The sequence below is a fragment of the Pygocentrus nattereri genome, chromosome 13 (assembly GCF_015220715.1).
Source record: "Pygocentrus nattereri isolate fPygNat1 chromosome 13, fPygNat1.pri, whole genome shotgun sequence".
Classification (NCBI taxonomy): Eukaryota; Metazoa; Chordata; class Actinopteri; order Characiformes; family Serrasalmidae; genus Pygocentrus; species Pygocentrus nattereri.
Genome location: NC_051223.1, coordinates 28191393 through 28214392, shown reverse-complemented (window position 1 = coordinate 28214392; position 23000 = coordinate 28191393). Strand labels below are relative to the sequence as shown.

Sequence of the window (23000 nt, the reverse complement as noted above, 5' to 3'; positions counted from 1 at the left end):
ATCTCCGACCACCTCCAGCTCAGCCTCCTGTCTTTTAGACAGAGCCACAGTCTCCAAACCATACATCATAGCAGGATGCACTACTGTCTTGTAAACCTTCCCTTTCACTCTTGCTGCTATCCTTCTGTCACACATCAGCCCTGACACCCATCTCCACCCACTCCATCCTGCCTGCACCCTCTTCTTCACCTCTTTTCTACACTGTCCATTGCTCTGGATGGTTGACCCAAGATATTTGAAGTCATCCACCTTTACGACCTCTACTCCTTGCATCTTCACCTTTCCACCTGCCTCCCTCTCATTCACACATGTATTCCGTCTTATCTCTACTGACCTTCATTCCTCTCCTCTCCAGTGCAAACCTCCAACTCTCCAGATTCTCTTTCACCTTCTCTCTACTCTCACCACAGATTACAATGTCATCTGCAAACATCATGGTCCATGGAGCCTCCTGCCTGACCTCATCTGTCAACCTGTCCATCACCATTGCAAACAAGAAGGGGCTCAAAGCTGATCCCTGATGTAATCCTACCTTCACCTTGAAACCATAAAAAAAAAAAAAAAATACTAAAGAGCTACAAAGGAGCTAAAGATATATGTGAGTATCTATCCATATGCAAATAAGAACATCTATACAAATGAAGGTCTGAAGACATGTGGTCTTCTACCAGAGGGTCTGGTCTTCTACCAGAGGGAAGTAAGTGGCTGGAAGTTGCATGTAATTTCAGTACATTTGTGAAACTTAGCTCAGGTGCTGTCATATTGATAGAAGTGTTTTGTGAATTTGCATAGCAGTTATGAGTTTGCAACTGAGCATTGGGCATTATGGATGAAAGATTTGCTGAAAATGTTTTTCTAGGCAAAGAGATTTGTTATTGCACTTTCATGATGGACAATTCAAGGTAAGCAATGAGACAATAGACTAAATTAAATCATTTTAACCAGATTAAATGTACTGTAAGGCTTACGGTGCCTGTGTACACCAGTATAACAGCAGTTTTATTATTTTAAAGTGGAGCCCTGACTGTTCTAGAAGCAATTCACATGTTTACCACAAGGTGGCGCCAAATACATATTTAGAGAACAAGATTAGCTGTCCTTTGAGGTTTCTTTTTTTTCTTTCTTTCCTCAGGTATTTCCCAATGTTTAAAGTCAATACACACACACACACACACACACACACACATACACGCACGCAGACACACACAGCAAGATAGATAGTAAGGAAAGCACTTAAAAAACTAAAGAGTCATTCCTTCCGTTACCACTAAAAGGAATAATCTTCTATTTTTTAATCACATTACTCATAGGAGATTCCAACATTTGGTCACTGATCCCGTTGAGTGCGGTAGCATTTTCTGTAGGCTGTAATAGTTAATAATGATTACATTGTAAATTATATGAATATGTTAAGAATTAGCTAATTACTAGCATTGACAGTTTATTTGCCTCTGATACATAAATACCAGTTATAACACAAACCAACATTAAAATAATGAATTACTGTGACTAAACTCTTAGAGCACTATAACTGTAACCCAAGTGTGCCACCTTATGAAGTGGATGTCTTCCAAAAACGTTCATCATCTGAATCAGGTTCAGCTGGATTTTGTGTTGACTTAAACTCAGCAGGAAGTTAAGAGCTGCAAGAGGAAGATGAAGTTGGTCATCACATTGTCAATCCTATGAACAGAAACAATAAAAACATTGCAGCAATGACTGACCACTTGAATATTAGTATAGTCTGTGTGCATTAGTAGTGATGCTTGGTGCTGCCGTCATTAATGCTCAGTGGAAGTCAGTGTTCATCTGCAGCCAAGTGCTGAACAGCTGGACAGTGCTCCTCTGCCAACAGACACAAATTAAAGTCCAGAAGTCCGGCTTTACACAGCTGCTCATCCTGTAAGCCTTGGCTTGACCCTATGGCTGCTCTTTTAATAGAATTACACCAAACCTACTAGGTGTTAGGCAGTAGACAGACTGTGAAATACACATTAAATGGATTAAAATAGGCCCAGAGAACAAGGCCTGTTTGTGAACATTCATCTTCTGCTCATGAGGCTACTGCAGCAGCCTGTCTGAGTGTGGGTGAGCCAGTGCTGTGGGTGAATTTGCTGAAAGGTGCTGTGTTTGTGGTCTAGGCAGTGAATCCAGGTCAGAGGGAGCTGCGCCTGGATGAACACGAAAAGAGAAGTTGGGGAGAGAGAGGGAGGCAGAAAAGGAAAGCAGGCCAATCCTGTGGTGACTGAGCCTGATGTGGGCTTGATGGGTGGATAAAGATGGACAGTTGAGTTTAGAACTTGGATATTACATGAAAATAATTCATGTGGTTGTTATTTTTGTTTTTCATATAGTCTCAGAAAAAAGGAATTAAACTGTCATGGGGTGGGACCTTTGATTAGGGAACATAACTGCACTGTTTTAGGCTGCGATCTCAATTTTGAAGTTGCATTAAGTCCACACTTCTTTCGCACAGCTGGCGTATATACTGAAATTTTAAAAAGATTTTTATGTACAGACTGTACATACTAAATATTCCATAGTCGCAACACAAATAAGATACCAGGTTATGTATGGTGTTGTTTATGGTGCCACGTTTATTATGTTTGCTCCAGTAAAAGTCACTTTACACAGTAGAGAAACTCCACAGTCCTACTGGAGAATCCGACTGAAATAACAACAGTTGAAGTTTGAGCGTTTAAATTCTCTACGTCCCTGCAATTCAGCACGACATACTGGCAGTGAGGAAATATGAATTTATCTGTGGAAATGATAAGGAAATATAAAATAATGACCGAGTGTTTTAACTCGGTGAAGTCAGTGGCCACATTAAATGCTGCTGTGATTGGGGTTATTTTGATATCTGAACACTCTTGGGGGCGTGATGAAAGACAAAAAGGTTTCGAAAACACAAAGTAAATCGTTTGTATTTTTGTTTGTTTAGTTGTTTGTTTGTTTGTATTTTTGGTTTGTTTAGTTATTTTTTCCATCAATAGAATTATTTATTATTATTTTCAGTGAGGAAACTGCGTGAATTACAAATAAGCTGCGTCTCAAATAGCATTACTATTAGTTATTGAGTGGATATTTATGGTCATATAAACTGTTATGACTATAGGTTTATAGTCATATTTTACATCTCAGGATGTTGTTTTTACATTATAAAGAGTAGTTTAATAAGGACGTTCTACTTTAACTGTCAACTCAAAAAAGAAAGACTATTTTAATAATAATAATAATAATAATAATAATAATACAGAAACACTCTCGTGGGAATTTTGTTAATCGTACAGGACAAAAATCTAAGAAATTTCAGAGAAATAAACAAATCAAATGTTAAAACATATAAATAAAAGATCAATAAACATGATAAATAATAATAATGATAATAATAACGGAGCTCTTGGAGTAATTTAAAATTAATGCATTAAATTGAGAACAATCAAAGCATAGATTATTATATTAATCTGTCTGAATACACTGAGAAAATATGTGTGCATGACAGAAGAGGAAAAGTACACTGTTAGAAATAAAGGTTCTGTGCAGGTACATTTTTCGCTCATCAAAGTACAGACAATATAAATGTTCCCACAAAGGTACAACAGTTGTTTTAACGTCCAATTGTGTGCCTTATATAGTTTTTTCCAGGTGAAAGTACAGATTTGTATCTTTTTATAACCTAAAGTTTTAAAACAGAACAATAGAATAAAAAACCTGGAGACGAGACGGGGTGTGTGGAAATATCATTTCAGGGGATTGTGGTACAGTTATGTTCTCTGACTAAAGGTACTGAGATGTACCCTTGACAGTCCCACCCCAGTGACAATAGGGGCACTGCCCCAGGGACAGTTTCGCACTTTTTTTCTAGTGCGCAATGCATCATTTTTAACGTCACACAGATCATGTTTATCCTCTCGAGAGCTCGCGCTTGCTTTTATGAAAGCCGGACCCCTCGGTACAATCACGAGGAAAGACATTAATGGACTTATTATATTAAATTATATTTATTTGCATAAAAGTGACCCATCACAGCGCGTTTTCAGCGTCATTTACAGTATAAAATCAATCAAATGAACAGACATTAAAAATCTCAAAGCACTTTACAGACACTTAGACATCTTATGGACACAAAGTAAGGGAGGCAGTTTTGCAGGATGGCCTAGCTGCAGGATTACACGAGCACACAGAGCCGAGAGAGAGAGAGAGAGAGAGAGAGAGAGAGAGAGAGAGAGAGAGAGAGAGAGAGAGAGAGGGAGGGAGGGAGGGGTAAAAACGCATCAGACACTGAGCATTCAATAGAAAATCTGGAGATAAAGTCCAACTTTGAACATCTGCCGTCGAGTCAAAGAAGAGGAGTAAAGGTGCTTTTTGACTTCCACGATTGTCTGCAGGATACAGAGAGAGAGAGAGAGAGAGAGAGAGAGGGAGGGAGGGGAAGTGTCCGCTTTGCGGCTTTCAGACAGGGGGTTGGAGGGAGCAGATGAGAGCCCGAGACTCTCCCGCTCCGTCCTTATAGTGCCTCTTCAAAAAACGTCCCAAAAATATTCACAAACGAACATGCAGTAAAAATAAAACGGACCGGAGATGAAAGAGAGGGACGGGAGCGCGAGTCCCTGGAAAAGCAAGCGCGCCCAGTTCCTCCATCTGAGCGACAGCAGTGAGCGCGCGCACCCCTGCTGCACCCATGTGGCCCTTTTCGTTTTTGTTTTTCTGTCTGTCTGTTAGTTTGTTTGTTTGTTTGAATGTTTGCAGGTCCAGTATTATTTCCCCGCGCGCGCTCAGCATCATACGTCGAAGTCCGAGTCACTGTCCGTAACGGAGAGCACTGTGGCCCCGTCCGCGCGCTCCGCGCTGCTGGACACGCTCGCGCTGGGGCTCGCGGCTTCTGCAGGACCCGGGTTCGGGTCGGACAGACCCCGCAGACCGCTCTGCGATAAGCCGTGGTGCTGCAGCCTGGAAATGATAATAACAGAGAGAAACACATCAGCATTCAGCACCTTTACTGAACAGTAATACTGTTATTATACTGTTGTATATTTATACTAAGCAATAATACTGTATATTCATACTGAGCCTTTATACTGAGCAGTAATACTGTATATTTATACTGAGCAATAATACTGTATATTCATACTGAGCCTTTATACTGAGCAATAATACTGTATATTTATACTGAGCGTTTAAACCGATCCTTTATACTGAACAATAATACTGTATATTTATACTGAGCCTTTATACTGAGCCTTTATACTGAACAATAATACTGTATATTCATACTGAGCCTTTATACTGAACAATAATATTGTATATTTATACTGAGCCTTTATACTGAACAATAATACTGGATATTCATACTGAGCCTTTATGCTGAACAATAATACTATATATTTATACTGAGCCTTTATACTGAACAATAATACTGTATATTTATACTGAGCCTTTATACTGAGCCTTTATACTGAACAATAATACTGTATATTCATACTGAGCCTTTATACTGAACAATAATACTGTATATTTATACTGAACCTTTATACTGAACAATAATACTGTATATTTATACTGAACCTTTATACTGAGCCTTTATACTGAACAATAATATTGTATATTTATACTGAGCCTTTATACTGAGCCTTTATACTGAACAATAATATTGTATATTTATACTGAGCGTTTAAACTGAGCCTTTATACTGAACAGTAATACTGTATATTTATACTGAGCCTTTATACTGAACAGTAATACTGTATATTTATACTGAGCCTTTATACTGAGCAGTAATACTGTATATTTACACCGAACTTTTACACTGAACAGTAATTCTGAACATTAATACCGAACATGAACACTGTATGTTTACATTGAACATTTATACTTAACCTTTATAATGAACATTAAAACTTGATATGTATAATTATCATTTACACTTAACATTTATACGGAATATTTATACCGGATATTTATACTGCATATTACATTAAACATTTATGCTGCATATTTACACTGAACATTCATACTTTACCTTTACACTGAACATTTAAACTGGACTTATATTAAATATTTGTACTATATGTATACATATCTAAATGTATACTGAATGTTTGTATTGGACATCTATATTGAATGTTTATACTGGACATTAATACTGGACATTTATAAAGAACATTTACACTGAACACAACACTCAGTGAATATTTAATGCAGTTTTGCAGCAGAGAACAGTTGACAAAGTGTTGGAGAAATGAGGGTTTTGTTGTGAAAGTGAACTGAAAATGCAGTCGAAATGTAAAAATGGCGAACATTGCTGACAATTCAGATCTCACAACAGCAAAACTGATGATTTTTCATTGTCAATAATAGGGCGCCAATAAAATATTACTAGTAGAATGAATAAATATGAGTGGAGTTATTTCACTGTTACACTTACATATTAAAATCTCCTGACTGTTGTTGAAACTGAGAATAATGTTGCAAACATAAAACTAATATAATTTCGAAAAATGCTACTACTACTACTACTACTACTACTACTACTACTACTACTAATAATAATAATAATAATAATAATACAAACTACAATTTATACCCATTATTATCCATTTTCCTTGTTTTCTTATTATTATGTGAACGTAGGAAAAGTTCCAGTATTATCTTATTATCTTAAAAATGTTGCATTGAAAGTGGTTAACATACAAATGCAAAGAAGTATGACATGTTATACTTTGCATATTAGAATCTCATTAAAACTCATTTAAAGAGACTGTGGGTGTGATGCAATGGACTAAATTCGACCCTAGTAACAGCCTCATACTGATCAACATTAACTGTGTCTTTAGAAAAAAAAACTCGTTTGTTTTCCTTGTTTTGGTTTTAGTCTTTTATTCTCAGCATCACTTCAGGGTGTATTTTATATCTGATCTGAATAAAAGGCATATAAACACTGTCCACATGATCGGATCAAACAGCGTTCTTCAGAAATAAACTTCACTCCTCAACTGATTTTACCGTAAACTTTACTTCACCATCTTCAGATTTAGAACGAACTCCCAAAAACCATTTACTGTCATTTCTCTCAGTGTCTAACAGAGAATTAGACCTCACGGAGTCTGAGGCAACTCAGGATTAATCTCTCATATCACTGTAGAGGCGTTTTTAAGTGAACCGTGCTTTTTAATTAAATATAACACAGAAATACGTAAATGACGAGTAACCTTAACGTAGTTTTAAAAATAGAAGTTCACTCTTTTAATAGAAGCCTAAAAATCGTCTTATATTAATCGTTCATTTGTCCTTAATGTGACTAATGCAGCCCGAAGGCAGATTATAATAGATTTCCCCTCTTATCTCTGCCACGTGCTGCACATTTTTAAAGAGTGTGGAGTTTGAGGAGCTTGTTATTTATTTTTCTATTTTAAAATATATTGTTACACATGATGTGACTGTATAACTGACGGCGCTGGGTTAAAACAAAAATTGTTTAAAACCTTTTTTTTTAAACACACGAGGCACAGCACGCTGAATTTGTTCATAACTGACCAGACACAGGTCCACATGTTAATAATGTTACATGTGAAAAGCAAAAGACTTTCAATTTCAGCTTCCAAAAATATTTCGACAATCGATCATTTTTCCCAAAGTGACTAATAAAGCTTTGGGCGAGATCGCGCTAAATTTGTTCTGTTATCTTGCCAGCATCGTTATTTACATCTGTATTTCATTTGATTTTTAAGAAGACTGATTTTTTTCAGCTGACCTGACTGAACAGCTACACCACAAACACCACCAGTGTTACCGGCGTTGGGAAAAGGCGTTAAACAGCTTTAAGTGTTGTTTAAAAGTGTCAGTACATTTAAAATAAATGCTATTTGTTTTCTAGACTCATCGTCATGAATCGTGTCATGTTTCCTGTTTTATCAGACCCTCATTATTATCATCCTAATTATCATTATTCTTTCCCACACTAGTCCTAACTGACCTGTTCTTGGCTGCAGCCGCGCGGTCCCTCTGCCTCCGGTTCTTGAACCAGTTGCCCACCTGCGTGGGCGTGAGCCCCGTGGCCTGGGCGAGCTCCCTCTTCTTGCTGGGGTTGGGGTAGGGGTCCTGCAGGTACCACTCTCGCAACAGGCCGCGCGTGCGCTCCTTGAAGCAGTGCGTCTTCTGCTCGCCGTCCCAGATGGTGCGAGGCAGCGGGAACTTCTTGCGCACGCGGTACTTGTCGACTGGTCCGAGCGGCCTCCCGCGCAGCTTCTCGGCCTCCTGGTAGTGCGCCTCGAGCCACATGGCCTGCAGCTTGCCGTGCGACTCCTTGGTGAAGCGGTGGCTCTCCAGGATACGGTAGAGCTCGCGGAAGCTGCCTGTGTGGTAAGCAACGACGGCGCGCGCGCGCTGGATGGCCTCGTGCTTGTCCAACGCCTCGCACGCGCCCGGCGGCGCCACGGGCAGCGACCAGAGGAAGCGTCCCAGGCGCTCCACGTCGCCCGTCTCCTCGAGGGTCTCGCACACGCCCGCCACCTGCTCGGCTGTGAAGCTCAGCGCGGGCAGCGCCGGAGGAGGGGGCAGCGCGGCAGCGCGCGCGTCAGGGGAGCGCGCACGGGCAGCCAGCAGCGCTGGGCCGTCGGCAAAGCCCGGGACGAGCAGGGGAGTCGGGTAGAGCTCCAAAGGGGAACGGAACACCATTGGAGAGAGAGAGAGTGACAGAGACAGAGCGAGAGAGAGAGAGAGGGGGGGAAGTTGAAGAAAAGTAGAAGAAACGCGCGGGTTCTTCAGCAGGTCTGGCTGTGGTGCTGATATCCGGCCTCCATCAGCCCGCTGGACTCGAGCGGAGCGGCTGGAAAGTGGGGGGTTCAGAGTTTCGCTTTTCTATTGGACTGAACGATGTCGTGCCGCACTTGTCAGCGCGCGCAGTGCCAATCAGTGTGAGGCGTGCTGGAGAGGAGTTGACCACCGTTCAATATGAAGCTCACACTGAGTGGGTGTGTGTGGCGCGCAGAGGGGCTGCTGCTGATTGGAGCAACCACACGGTTCCCTGCGGGTCCTACCAATCAGTGCAAGCCTCATTCTGCACTACAGGAACACGCGCACATGTACAATATGACTGCAGGATTACAGAGGTGCGCGAGGAAGTTTGTCTGAAACAAAAACGAAGGGAAAAAAGAGCATGTTGACTAAGTTAGTGGAGCTGTGGATGTTTCGATGAGAAGATATTTGTGTGTTAGTGCAAAAGTAAAATCGTTGAGAACAGATTCCTTTCAAGTACCACTACTATTATTATTGTTTTTATTATTATTATAAACACAGAAAAAAATGACAAAGTGAAAAATTCGTTAATTAATCATCAGTCTCGTTCAATTAGGCACTATCTGAATTCGTCTCTTAATTTGGGGGGAATTACTTTGTTTAACTTTCCAACAATCAGTGTAAACAAGCGAAAAAAAGGTTAAAACGTAAACAAGACAGAAAGGAGTTGAGTTTGTCAAAGCCCGGACCACTACCATTGTTTCACGTGCGCTTTTTGTTTGCACAAAGCGTGTAATTAATGCCACAAACAAGTGAATTCACTCGGGCCTAATGATGTGTTTATCCTGAGGCTTAGCGCTTTAATGGCCTCCTCCTCAGAGCTCAGCCTGACTGCACATTAAACATTCATACTCACTGCTGAGGTCATTCTCAGCACCGTTACATCAGCTCTCATAACGCAGCAGCTGCTCTTAAAACAAACAGGCAGAAAGTTCAGTCAGAGTCCGGAGCTGTGCATGTCTGTCAGAGCTGCTGTGTGAGATTGAGAGTAGTTTAATATGCGCAGGTGTTGAAATGCTAATCGCTGTAAACGAAAGCTCTAATCTTGTTCCCTGTAGAGAAGCATCGGGATTAGTTCGCTGCTCTCACTCGCTTCTCTGTCTGTCGCACATGTGGAAATCGCCTTTTAAACTCTCGTATATCTGACACACACACATACATACACACACACACACACACACACACACACACACACACACACACACACACACACACACACACACATACACTCTCTCTCTCTCTCTCTCTCTCTCTCCTCTTACGTTTCTCGAAGAAAAAAGTTCAGGGTCAATATAAACAATTTAGCTCAATCTGACTTCTTAACCCATTCATGTCCAACATGTAAACATGGCATTTTGTGTAAAAAGTGATGACATAATGACGTTTCTGACCGCCAACTCTTGGAAAACAGTATCCATTTGATTGTTTTTGTTGTACTTTGAATTCATAGTAAAATTGGGATTATATGTTACTTTGCTAAAAATTCATAATCCATCTTGACAAAAAAAAATATAAATGAATATATATATCAGAAAAATGACCGCAGCAAATGTAACATTTCAGATGTGGGCATTAATGGCTTAGTGCGGTATTTAGTTATTACGTCTATATACAGTGTTAATACACTAATATTAGCTTGGGTTTTCCTCCACATGATGTAACTTTGCTTCTTCCTTATACACATTAATACGTACCTACATACATACATATACATATATGCACCAATAAATGCACACAGTAATTATTTTAGGGAACTTTCATCTACAAGATGATGATATTATGTCGTAACAAAGAACCGCATGGCACCAATAGCTTTACACCCCACATCTCAGGTCCTATAATGACACTTCAGACAATACGCGGCCCCAGTAAGTGTGGCACAGTAAAACGGTTTTTAAAAAGAGAGAAACTGAATTAGTCATGAGCGAGCAGTAGTCCAGATTAGGAGTCAGAATTAGCGAAGGGTTTTTGGGGAGTGTGTGAGCAGCGATTAGCTGGCTTAGGGTGGCTTTATTAAAAAAAAAACAGCTAACTATTAAAAGATTCATTTTAGTATGGACATGGAGATGCTCACAGACTGAATGAAATGTGAGCTGGAGCAGACCAGCTTACATGGACTCTAATATAAGAAAGGTAAGTAAGAGGAATATGAAGGCTAAAGAAACACATCACCACTGAACACACTGCAGATCAGTTATTCAGCCGATCCGCGCTCCTCAGCGGTTAACGCAGCAGAGATTGCCTTTCTCTCCAGTCGACTCCAACCAGCGACGCGAAGGTGCAGCAGGATAAACTCGACCTTGTTAGGCGTGAATGAGCGGCGAGTGTGGAGCGAGGTTGGGTGGGCTGTCTCCACTCCACAGTAAAGGCCCTCAGAGCTCTCCACACTCAACAGGTCTCTCAGCTCCGCTGCGTGTGTGAGGGAGGTGAGGGCTGAGGGAAAACACTCAAACATAACGCCTGTGCACTCTCTTACATATCTCTCTTTCCTGCAGAACCGGCTTTGAAAGACGTTAAAAATAGGATTATCGTATATAAATGTCGTGTAATTGCATTATGGCAAATATCTGCGATATAAACTACAGAACAATGCTGCTACATAAAGATATCGATTTATGTATTTCATACGGGCCAAACCACACGAGTAATATAGTAAATTAACGTAGTATATGATATTTAAAATTAAGGATTATGAACAGATGTGTATAGGCCTGATATTATTCTAATAATTATTATATTATAATTATCATAATTATTATTGTTATTATTATTATTACTACTATTATTATTATTATTAATGTTGTTGTTGTTGTTGATCATATTTATGTGTGAGGACTAAACTATAGCCACATTACCTGGTTGCTGAATGAAAGATTTATGTGTGACAGCTGTGTGAAACCACTCATCAGCCCAGTCCTAAAATATTTATTGCACATTTTTTATAGTAATCTCATCAGCTAATCACTGAAAGAGCCACTTCTGTTATTAGCTGTAATTTTGATTTCATGTCCTAATGCAGATACAAATGAGTGAGATGATTTTTAAAGCATCAAAATAATGATGTAATATTTATTGTAATGTTTTGTCTATTGTATATTTTACAGATGCTTGTATTACTGAAACAATAAAATACCTTTTTTTCAATCATATAATCATGGATGCTCAAAAAAAATCTTGGTGCTAGCAAATTCCATTATCTTGATTTTGATATTGCTTATTATAAATATTGTTTTGCTTACTATAAATAAACCACTAAACCACTCTTTACTGATAATCATTTGAAACACCAGTTTTTTTCTAATGTTGATCCAATTCTCTAAAACCTACTGGAGTCAGGTTCATATAACACGGCCCTCAGTGAGAAAAGGAAAAGAACGATACTGAACAAAGTTTCCCATTGTCCATTCTATTAAACTAAAGCCCACACCACAAGCTAGAACTATGATTATATCCTTTTGCACTGTGTTTATCTCACACTTAGACCTAAACCTGTTCAACCAGGTTGTTTTTGAAGGAACAGTGGACCCGCCTACTTAAAAAATAAAAGCTCATTCTGTCAGAGGTGAGATTTTCCGCAACAGTGGCTTCTGAAACCGTCATACCACATTATTATTATTGGGACAAGCAGCTTAATGGCATGGTATGGTTACTCTGCGTCGCAGGGATGTGTCTGGGCTGGAGGTTTTGTTTAATAATAGTAATGGCCATGTGATGCAGACACAATCAGTGAGATGTTTCTATGTACAATGACTCTCCCTTTATGTATTATGCGTAGCTTTTCTAAGTGAGAGCCTTCAGGTATCTTCATTTCTTTGTTACATTCTCCCTTTCGGTGATCTGAAACCTTTTTTTTTTTGCATACCTCACTCCCTTCTCCTCTGAGATATTCCTCCGTTATTCAGAGGAGTCATGAGACTCACAACTACATGATCAGTCATCTGCGCTCTATACATATATATACTCTATATGTACTCTTGAAAAGATTTGCATGCTTAAATGGTCCTTTCAATGGTGAAATTGTTCTCCAGGTTGATGAAGAATGTGTTATATATAAGGTTCTATATATACCTCCAAAAGGATTCTTCTACTGTTACAAGCTTGAGTTAAAGTAGCAGAAGCCATTTTGTTGCTAAATAGAACCACTTTCAAAATATATCTATAAAGAACCAGATATAACACATCCATCACTCTAAAGAACCATTTCACCCTGCAAAGAACGATTCAAGTATGAAATGGTTCTGCAAGGAAGTCATGTTTCTAAATACACCCATTCCCTTTATAAGAGAACCTTTAAAAATCGTTTTAAGTGTAACCCAATGAGAAAGCAAAACAAACCTAACAAGCACACCCCCAATTCCAAACTAGTTGGGACACTGTGTAAATGTAAATGTATGGCGTTGCTGCCATCAAGGTCTAAATGAGTTAATGTTTTCATGGAAAAATGTCTCACTTTCAACATCTGATATGTGTCCTACATTTTACTGAGATTTGATTTTTATTTATATTTTACACAGCATCCCAACTTTTTAAGAATTGGGGTTGTACAATCTTTATCTTTTCAGGTGTTCTAAGCAACACACTCTTAAAAAAAGGTGGTTCTTCAAGGGTTATATACAGAATTATGATCTCTCATAGAACTCTTTGCACAATATCTATTGTTATGATATAAAGCTTGCTACAGTAGAGAACCCTTTTGGGTGCTATGTAGAACCCTTGTCAAAAAGGTTCTATATAGCACCATCTATAGCACATTCATACAAATTTTTAATCAGTCTGAACAATGCTTTCATGATGCAAAGAACCCTTTAATCATGCAAAGGGTTCTTTGAGTGTTCATGGTTCTATATAGAACCTTTTTCTTTACTAAAGAACCCTTAAAGCACCACCTGTTTTAAGAGTGTAGGTCTGCTTTCATTTGAAGGTATCTTCCCAGTCATGTAGGGTACACAAAGATGACTCCGGCCACCTTGGCCATTGGTCAAATGGAGTTTCCTGTCTGAGAATGCTGTTGTGAACTGTTTGTTTCCAACACTGCCTTGGAATTTACTCTGATACAGAGCCTGGAAGTCAAATACTTTTTCAACCAGCATATCCACGCTTTCCTCAAGGTCACGCAAAGTGATATACAAGGTCTATTTCTAAACACAAATCTCCATTGTAATTTGCCTCGCTCCTGAAATTGTCCATCATTCCTCAGATTTCTGGGAGTGATGAACTGTGATTGTCAACCTTCCCTCCTTTTATAATGCAGATGGGACCAAGCGTGTCTGAAAGAGAAAAGACAGAAAAAACACTGGCCTCAGCCACAGAAAGAAACGGAGAGAGGAGTGAATTGGCAGAGACATTCAATACAGAACCATGGAACAATTGTGCTACGCATGTGGAATTCTAGCACAAGGGCTAATTGAGCGTTTTGAATGACCTCAGACCATAGGCCTACAACAGTGAGCAGGAGATCGAGGTGACAAATTAAAACAGCTTTTCCTGGGTGAGAGGCACTGCTAATCGTTAAAGTTAAAAAAAGAGAGAAAATATAAGCATATGCACACAAAAAACCACCACAGCACACAAAGAAAGGAGAAAAAGGCCGCCCAATGAAATGACTTGGAAAAATTCAATAACTAGAATAGGCCAATGATGTGTTATTGGTTAATGCCAATCAGGTGTAGTGGCAGATTTCATGTCATGAAAAGTAATTTATGTGTACATGTTCTGGTGCAAACTGATAGTGCACTATTTCTTTCAATTAAAAAAAGTAAGAAAAAGACCCATAACCTTGGTCACACAAGAGTGCATGATGGAAATTCTGTTTAGGATTACTTCTTGCACTACATCCAGTGCTTCTGCAATCTTTGATCATGCATATTATGTGCATACATTTCCCACTGAATGCAATCCATTGAGTCAATTCTTCTTTAATGTGACTGCCTCCCATCAAGATGAGCATGGAAATTCTGTCCAACAGATGAAGGCAATGCAGGGGCGTGTGCTATTAGGCAACAGGTCAAATACAATGTTCTGGCCTTCAACATGCTTTCAGCTTGCGTTGCAAGTGTTTCATTCAGGAAGGCCTTCACCGGCAGGTATGGTGGCTAGACTGTAGGCTTTGAAAGCGAGCATGTCTTGGCTGAAGGCCGCTTCCCCCTTTCTTGCTCACTATGCAGATTGCGCTGTTCTGTTCTCCCTTCATTCCACTCCTGACAGGGAAGGGCTGGCAGGGGGACAAGCGTCAGGTCACAGAAGACGGAGGAATGCAATTAAGTCTCAATTTGGGCAAAACACTGAGCGCTCCAAGCAGGGCTGAGCTCATTAAGTGCGGCCTGCGAAATTAAATGCTAAACAGTCGCTAAACGCTAAAAACATTCAATTCCTGCTCAACAGGCAGCCCCGCCGCCACCGTGGACTGCATGATTTCTTCGAGTGTTTTCACCCCCGCCTCCTGCTTCAGTCTTACTCTAGCTACTCTGACTTTGTCTTTTGGCACTCTGGCAGCATACTGAAGCATGCGCTGTCCATTCAGTCTTTAAGTCCTGCTTTTTTAAGCTCTACATCTATAATCATGTGCGATCAATACATTGCCATCCATTTAATGATCCATTCTTTTAGCCAGCGATAGAGCTTCAATGCAAAATGTGGTGCAGAAGACGAAATACTACCATGTGATTCAGCGTCTTTAATTTTTAAGCAGCCAGACTATGTTGAGTTTCTGCATTAAATCATGCGTAAAAATACCCACCTGGACAGCTGGTTCACCCCCCAGTATCATATCATATTATCTGTATGAGATCCTTGAGCATTCCTGGTAGCCGGGAAGGGGATTCAGGATTGGAGGAAAGGTGGAAAGCTCAAGGCAGACGGGCCAGCAAAGTGCTGGGGAAACCAAAGGCTTGATCTACATGGAAATGCACTCATCAGACAAGCTGTTTTTGGAAAGCTGAGGACAAGCACACCCCAATACCACAACCCCTATCTCTGCCATGCTTTAGGCCTTATGAAATAGTAATGGGGCAGCCCCTGTCCCCATTCTGCCTCTGTCTCTCTCTCCTTCTCTCTCCCTCTCTTTGTGGACAGAGTTGACCATAAGCCATTAGTATGCATCTTAAAGGAATTTATACTGTTAACAACAAAGGGTTCTCAATTGATTCTTGGATGTACAGGTCTTTAATTGGTATAAAACAGTGGTCACCACCAACCCTCCTCCTTGCCAGCATGCATCACCTCCAACCAGAAATGAACGCACCTCTTCACACCACTTCAGCTAATCAATGACTTCTACAGGCAGTTTTTAGATGGGTTAGCTGGGGTCAATTAGGGTTCGAGCTAATGTCTCCAGGAAGGGAGATCACCAGGAGCAAGGTTGATGACCACTGTCAAAGAACCTTTCCATAATAGTTCTTTACACTTCAAAATGTTTTTTTTTTCACACTCACACAGCTTATTTACAAAAATGGTTGCTCAAAGAATGATCCACCATTCTTTTTGGAATCAGAAATGGTTCTTCAACATCATTACTCCAAAAAACACTCTATGGCACCTTATTTTAGAAGTTTACATTACTGAGGAAAGTACCAATATTAAGGGTGTATTGAAATTTTAAGTTCTCCAAAGTCAGAATATCAAAATGATGACTCCATCTATGATGCTTGAAAAGTATTAGACCTGCACTTGACAGCGTCCTCATTAAGCCTGGTCCTCATGATAGGGTATGTGGTAATCTTACTGATTCCCTCTCAGGGGGTTGGCAGAGGGAACACTGCAGCCTGCAGAGTCAGGACAAAAGCAGCCTGTAATACACACAGCCTGGGGTGGAGATTTGGAGGTGAGCCCTTCATCTCCAGATCTACGCATGTTGAAGGAATCAATATGGAATATGGCATGCTAACAAAATCATTATGGAAAGCAACCCAATGATTTATCCACAGGGCTGTCAATCAATGTCTCCATGCATTTACGCTCCCGTCTCTCTTTCAACATCTCTGCCAGATTTGTCAGCTCTATTGTTCCTTGAACTTGTAGATTCAATTCATCATGACTGCTGAAGGTCAAATCAATACAAAAAAACATGTACATCAGGGCAAAAAATCACTGACATTCTTGTGATGGAAACAATACCTCAGATACAGTTAAAGCTGTAGCGGTGCTGATAGACTTTTATAATGGATGCCTAATGGCTCTTTGCTGCCAGGATTCCTGATAGCACAGAGTCTGCTATAAGCTTAGCTGGAATGTGACTTGTGGTGGTGTGATACATACTCAGTGCCACAGAGATCCTGTCATCTTCCCCCACTGTGGGATTAACCCAGCAGAACACAACGCCACCTGTCACTTCCCATAAGAGACACTGCTTTGCTCCCATTGTGTGCGGAGCCAAGGGGAGGCGTGAGGGGTACAGTACTAGGAAAAGAGAGGTTATGGTTAATAAGGGCTCCGAAGAGTCCAAAACAAGCTGCCTCTCCACTCAAATCCCTTCCATTTAAGTCTCCTGAGTTCCTGTGGAATTCCAATAAGACCAGATATCAAACAGCTTGTAATGTGCAACTCCAAACCTTCCAAATTTCTGCAGCATTGCTTTGCTTAATAGGCGAATACCCAGAGAGATCTGGAGGCCAGTGTTGCTCATTTAAGTACAGAGAATCTGAACACAGTGAGATGTACTTTCTTTTAAAGAAGTTCAGAATTTCAGAAGTTCATTGCTTTCTTCTCTGATGGCAAAATTATGAGATATTTGTGGACCAATGTTGCTCCTTTAAGTGCTAAGAATACAGATGGACAGGCCCAGTATAACTAGTAGAACATCCTTGGCCTTATCTATCTCTGTGCAGCCTTCTCTTGTAGGCTGTAGGCTGGGTGACTCTGAGAGGGCACAGGAAATGGCACCAGCAGCAGTGCCTACAGCCACAGCGGCAGGCCAGCGAGGCAGAGAGGCCGGGTCATGAAAAATTCATCAGGCCACTGCGTGATGGGGGAGGCAGCAGCAGGAGGGGCGAGGAAGGGGCTTTAATTTGCCCGGGTGGGAGAGCCGACGCACCCTGTGCTCTAGCGCTGCAGTAATTAAAGGGACGAGGCCCTCGGAAATTGGCTCGGACCCCGCCGCAGTGCGCCGTCACCCCCACTTGCCCGTTCTCATCTCTGGTCTATTCCAAAATCAATTATCTCCAGAAAACAGCTGTACGGCCCTCACTCCAGCCTCTTGCTCCTGAAGTGAGGAACACATTTGAAAATCATTACCACACAACGCGAAAGGCCCTTCGCATCTTTAACCGTGTGATTTTGCATAAACCGTGTTTTTCTTTTTTTATAAAGCTGATGACAATTTTACCCCCTTTCAGCCTCCTAGTGTGAAAACCAAGCAGAGTGGCTTGATTGGGTTATTTATGAGCCGCAAGAAAACCAGGGAGGAAGTGAGCGAAGGAGGGTGATTTCAAATGTCAGTGCAGAAGTTTACAATGAATGTGATCATTGCTTTTATTTTTTTCTTTATTTATTGTCAACCCTCTCCCCCCTACCATCTTCAGCATGAGCAGTGCATGGAATTTTAATCTTAATAAAACTTAAAGAATGACCTTGTTGTGATGCTGTACCTTTGTAACTTTGTTGTTCAGACTGGTTCTCAAACACAAAATGTTTTTCGTTGTTCTTCATGAGCGCTTGCTTGTGTGACACTGGGTTTCACTGCTGCCCTGCTGCCTCTGTGTGCTTGTACACATAGGAGAGATGACACAAAACAGGCACCTGTCAAACTAACTTAAGCTGATCAAATTTTAAAGTGTACAATGGAGTTTGTCAGTTGTCTGAGGGAGAGAAAGGCAGCACATCAGCATCATCTCTCTTGCTTTCTTGCTTGGTGTGTGCTTTTCTCCCTTTTCCACATGACACTTTTAATGAGTCTTCTAATTGGTGCCTTCTATACAGGCTTCTAGGTCACTTCGTTCTGCTGGGGCAATGTAAATAATTCACCGCCATCCAACTGGGCATGTTTCATTTCAAGACCAAACCCAGTCACATGCCCAGTGTCAGCGTCTATGTTATTTCTGATCACCACACAGGCTCGTCAGGCTGAATCAGACCGGATGAATAGCCAAAAGACTCAGTGCAAGCGTTAGCCATGGGGGTGGCTTGAGTAAGGGATGTGCGGTGTCAGGGATTGACTCATCGTGTCTGACTATTCCAGGACAAAGAGACGATAACGGGCGACTCACCGGGGAGCTGTCTTCTCTTGCTATTCACAGTCCGCTGCACCCTCTGTACTCCAGAGCTGGTCAGAAAGCGAGAGAGAGAGAGTGAGAGTCACTGAATCACAGTACTTCTGCAAACCTCTCAAAGTGTTGGGTGGGTGGGGGGCTGTCTGAGATGAGTTCACATGGAGAGACACCAGCTGGAAGTGGGAACTGAGTGCACAAAGTTTGTTTGGATGTCAGTGAAGAGAGCTGATGGGTTAGCTCCTCCACTTAAGCTGCGCTCACTGAGGTGTGGACTGTGGGCTGGCTCACTGCAATAACAGGCTGGGTGTAGGGTATATAGCAGGGCTCCATGTGCTGACATCATTCATCTGGAAGATGCAGATGGAGCGGCATGAGAGCTGGACCCCAGAGACAATCCTGCTATTGCAAAGTCTACCTGCCATCACACACAGGAATTTTTACATTATATAAAACTGACCTACAATACAAGTAATACAAAACAAGTAGTAACACAAGTAGTAGCAGCAGTTTTAGAAACTGTAGTTTATAGTATACAGCCTTGGCACCAGAACAACATGGGCAGATGCAAAAGAAAAAGGATACAAGGTTCAGAACACATTTTATGCATTTCATGCAGTGCAATATATGTCTCAATGTCTTGACATCAAGCTATATCCAAAAATCACAGCAACAATGCGGCATTTTTTTGTTTGTGTTTTGCTTTAGAAACAGGTAGAAAACCCACTCTCCTCCATCAGGGAAACAGGTCTCGCTAAGTCTCCCAGGCACACTGTTTGAATATATATATGGTTCTTTAAAAGCAAAATATATCCTTGAGAAACACTCACTCAAACTCACAGAAATAAGCTTCAAAATTTAGACTGACCACAAATCAAGGGCACCACAGAAAACTAATTAAATGTCTATCTGAAAAAAAATCAGTGTCTGTCAATTTTTAAAAACATTTTCATTTAAATTGCTAACAAGTTTTGTATAAGCTATTTATTGTCTTCTCACACTTCTTTGGCAGAGAGGGCTTGATGCCATAACCCCCCCACCCCCCAACATTGGGCCTGTCATAATATGTCATATACTGTCAAACCATATCAACACATTTGTTGGAGATTAAAGAATAACTCAGTGTAGTTTAAAGCAGGTGGGTGATGATATAGGTATGCTGTTTGACTTGTAGCTTTTGAGGAAAACTTAAAAAAACCTCAGACTCCAAATGGCTTGACTGATAGACTACATCTGGGCTAAGGAGGAAACTGCATGAATGAGATTTTTTTTTACCAAACTAACTAAACTTAACTAAACGATAAATGAACTAAACAAAACAACAATAAATAATAAATACTGAACACATATGAGAATTAAACTTGGCTCAAAATCAGATCAGACAGTGTATGATAATACGTTTTTAAGCAAAACAACTTTAAAAATAAGAAAAAACAAGCATGCTTACACAAACACAACAAATACAAAATCAGTGTCCAGGGCTGGTCTTTTCTTTAGGTTTATGCAGTAATCCATGGCTGTATGAAGCCAGTTCTTATCCAGCCAGCGTAAACATATCAGCACTTCATGCCTTGCAGCTGAAGCAAATAAGCCTCTGAATCAATTAGTGGTGAATGAGGCTCCCTTAGTAATGCTAATGGTGCGCTCACTGACCATAGTGTTATCTGTGTAGCTGGAAGGGTGAGCAGAGGCTGCAGTCAGCAGGTGCCCACAGACTGGAGGAGGTAGAAGACATACACAAATGAAGGCAAGAAAGATGTTGTTCCAGCCTACTTTAATAAAAACAGAGCACACTGACCCCTACAAACACCAACGAAAGACACAGAGGAAAGGCGTTTGGTTGGTCTGTCATAGTCAGTGAGCAAGCTGTTATAAAACATTGTCCCTTATTCATTCAGTCCTAAAATTCTCTCCCCTTGTTCAAGCTGGTCTACAATGTTTTCCCTCATTTACTCTGATCTAGAATGTTCCCTATAATCCATTGTTCTAGATCATTCTTCCCTTTCACTTTGTTTTTGAATGTTCTCAACCATTCAGATTATTCTAGAATGTTTTTTTTCATTCAAATTGTTTAAAAAATCTTCTAAATCTGTTCTAGAAAGTTGTGCCCCACTGACACTTTTTGACAGTGCTCTCCCCTGTTCTACTGGGCTGTGAATTTTTCACTCTGTTCTAGAATATTCTCTAATTAATTAAAACTGTTCTAAAATTATATTTTGTTCCATGATATTCTCCACTGATCTAGAACAGCCTCTCCATTTACTTCTTACTGTTCTAGAATATTCCCACCTATTGACACTGTTCTACAGGGTTGTGTCTTTTTCACACTGTTTGAGAATATTCTCCTTATTCTTTCTGTTCTAGAATGTTTCTAGTCACATTATCTAGAACATTATCACTTATTGACACTGTTCTGCAGGGCATCTTTTGTCTTGTCTAAACATGATGACCCATTAATGCTGTTCTAAAAGCTGTTCCTTGTTAACGTTGCTCGAATGTTTTCCTCATTCAGACTGTTCTAGAAAGTTGTCTGCTATTCATATCAGTTCCTTTGTCTTATTTGCTCTTTGTTCTGAACTATTCTGAACAACAGGTGACATTAGGACATTGATGTGTGTTGGGTCAGTGTGGTCTGGGCTTCTTAATATATCTCAGACCATTGTCTCAGCAACAGAGCAGGGAGGCATGAGAAGCGGGCTGAGGTTTTGTGTATCTGTGCATTTGTGTATTTGTTTGTCTCTTGTCCTGTCTGAGGACCCTCTGAGTACTCTTAAGGAAATCTCTCCCAAATGAAGTAAGAGTTACTTCCCAGACATCCCATCATGCCCCCAGCCAGGGCTGCTGGACTTTGTAAACTGCAATTTGGCTTTGTTAAGAATAGTCAAAATGCTTTTTTCACAGAAATGTAAGATACATGTCTCATCTTGATGCAAGGGTCAAACATGAACACAGAAGACAGCAAACCTTTCAATGCACACTATTCACACATAGGAAACCACTGCACAAAGCAAATCCTAGATTTGACCCTTAAGATCTCTCAAGCTATGAGTGGAATCCTGCTAACCCCAATTTGCAAGAATATAGGATATCACAAGGAAGATATCTCGTGGGTCACAATCTATATATGTTAAGATCCATCTCTGCATTCAGCAGCTGCTTACAACAGGCAAATACAGATTTCCTAGAAATCTGTTATGTTCTCTGCTGTCTCATAGTTGAGTGCCACTGACTGTATTACATTACAGTTGACACTGATTTCCTACCTGGGATATAGAGAAATGTTGTGAAATATTAATCTGGTTACATTAACAGCAAGTGATGTCTCTGATAGATTCAGTGCCGGCAGCCTAATGGAGTTTTTGTGTTCTAAAATACATTGATCAGACAGAGACTCAGAAGGTGGGTTTATGCAGACTCCCTGCAGAAGAGAATGGAGAAGTGATTGTGGGAATATTTTCAGTGGGTGCAAGGAATGTTACCAGCATTTCTTTTCTGCTTTTGGGAAAATCTTGAAATAAGTGCATACATTCTGTCATATTAACCTTTTAAGAGTTCTCACACAATTATACATTAAAGCCAAGAACCATTCAGAAACTTTTATTTTTAAGATTGTACACAATTCTTAAAAAGAAAAACAAAACAAAACAACACTACAGGTTGGACTATTATACAAGTCCCTATGATAAATCGGGTTCATCTACTGTCCACTCATGTAAGACTCTCCCAGCTCTGACCCAGCTTTGATTTACCTGAACTTCATCTACAGGGAAGTAAGTATAAATAGATAGCTTTCCAGGGGGCCTTTGACATAGCATCTATGAAATTTTAATTCACTCAGCAAAGGCGAGGTGAAGGACACAGGGAAACACGAGGTTTTGATGCAATACATTCTGTGATGCCAAGCCTGCACACAACACACCAAAACAGGAGGTCAGTTACAACACAAGAGGCTGTGAAAACAGAAAAGACAAACGTTGAATAGGTAGCCAAGTCGTGACATCGAAA

General features: G+C 40.5%; 1 protein-coding gene across 1 annotated transcript; it reads right to left on the bottom strand.

The window, feature by feature from the left end:
* Nucleotides 1-3988: 3988 nt before the first annotated feature.
* six3b (SIX homeobox 3b) lies at nucleotides 3989-8954 on the bottom strand. The gene is made up of 2 exons (XM_017700980.2): nucleotides 7976-8954; nucleotides 3989-4953 (listed from the first exon to the last, which is right to left on the bottom strand). The coding sequence occupies exons 1-2, from the start codon at nucleotides 8674-8676 to the stop codon at nucleotides 4785-4787; spliced, it is 870 nt and encodes a 289-aa protein (XP_017556469.1). The 5' UTR covers nucleotides 8677-8954; the 3' UTR covers nucleotides 3989-4784.
* Between the last annotated feature and the right edge of the window lie 14046 nt (nucleotides 8955-23000).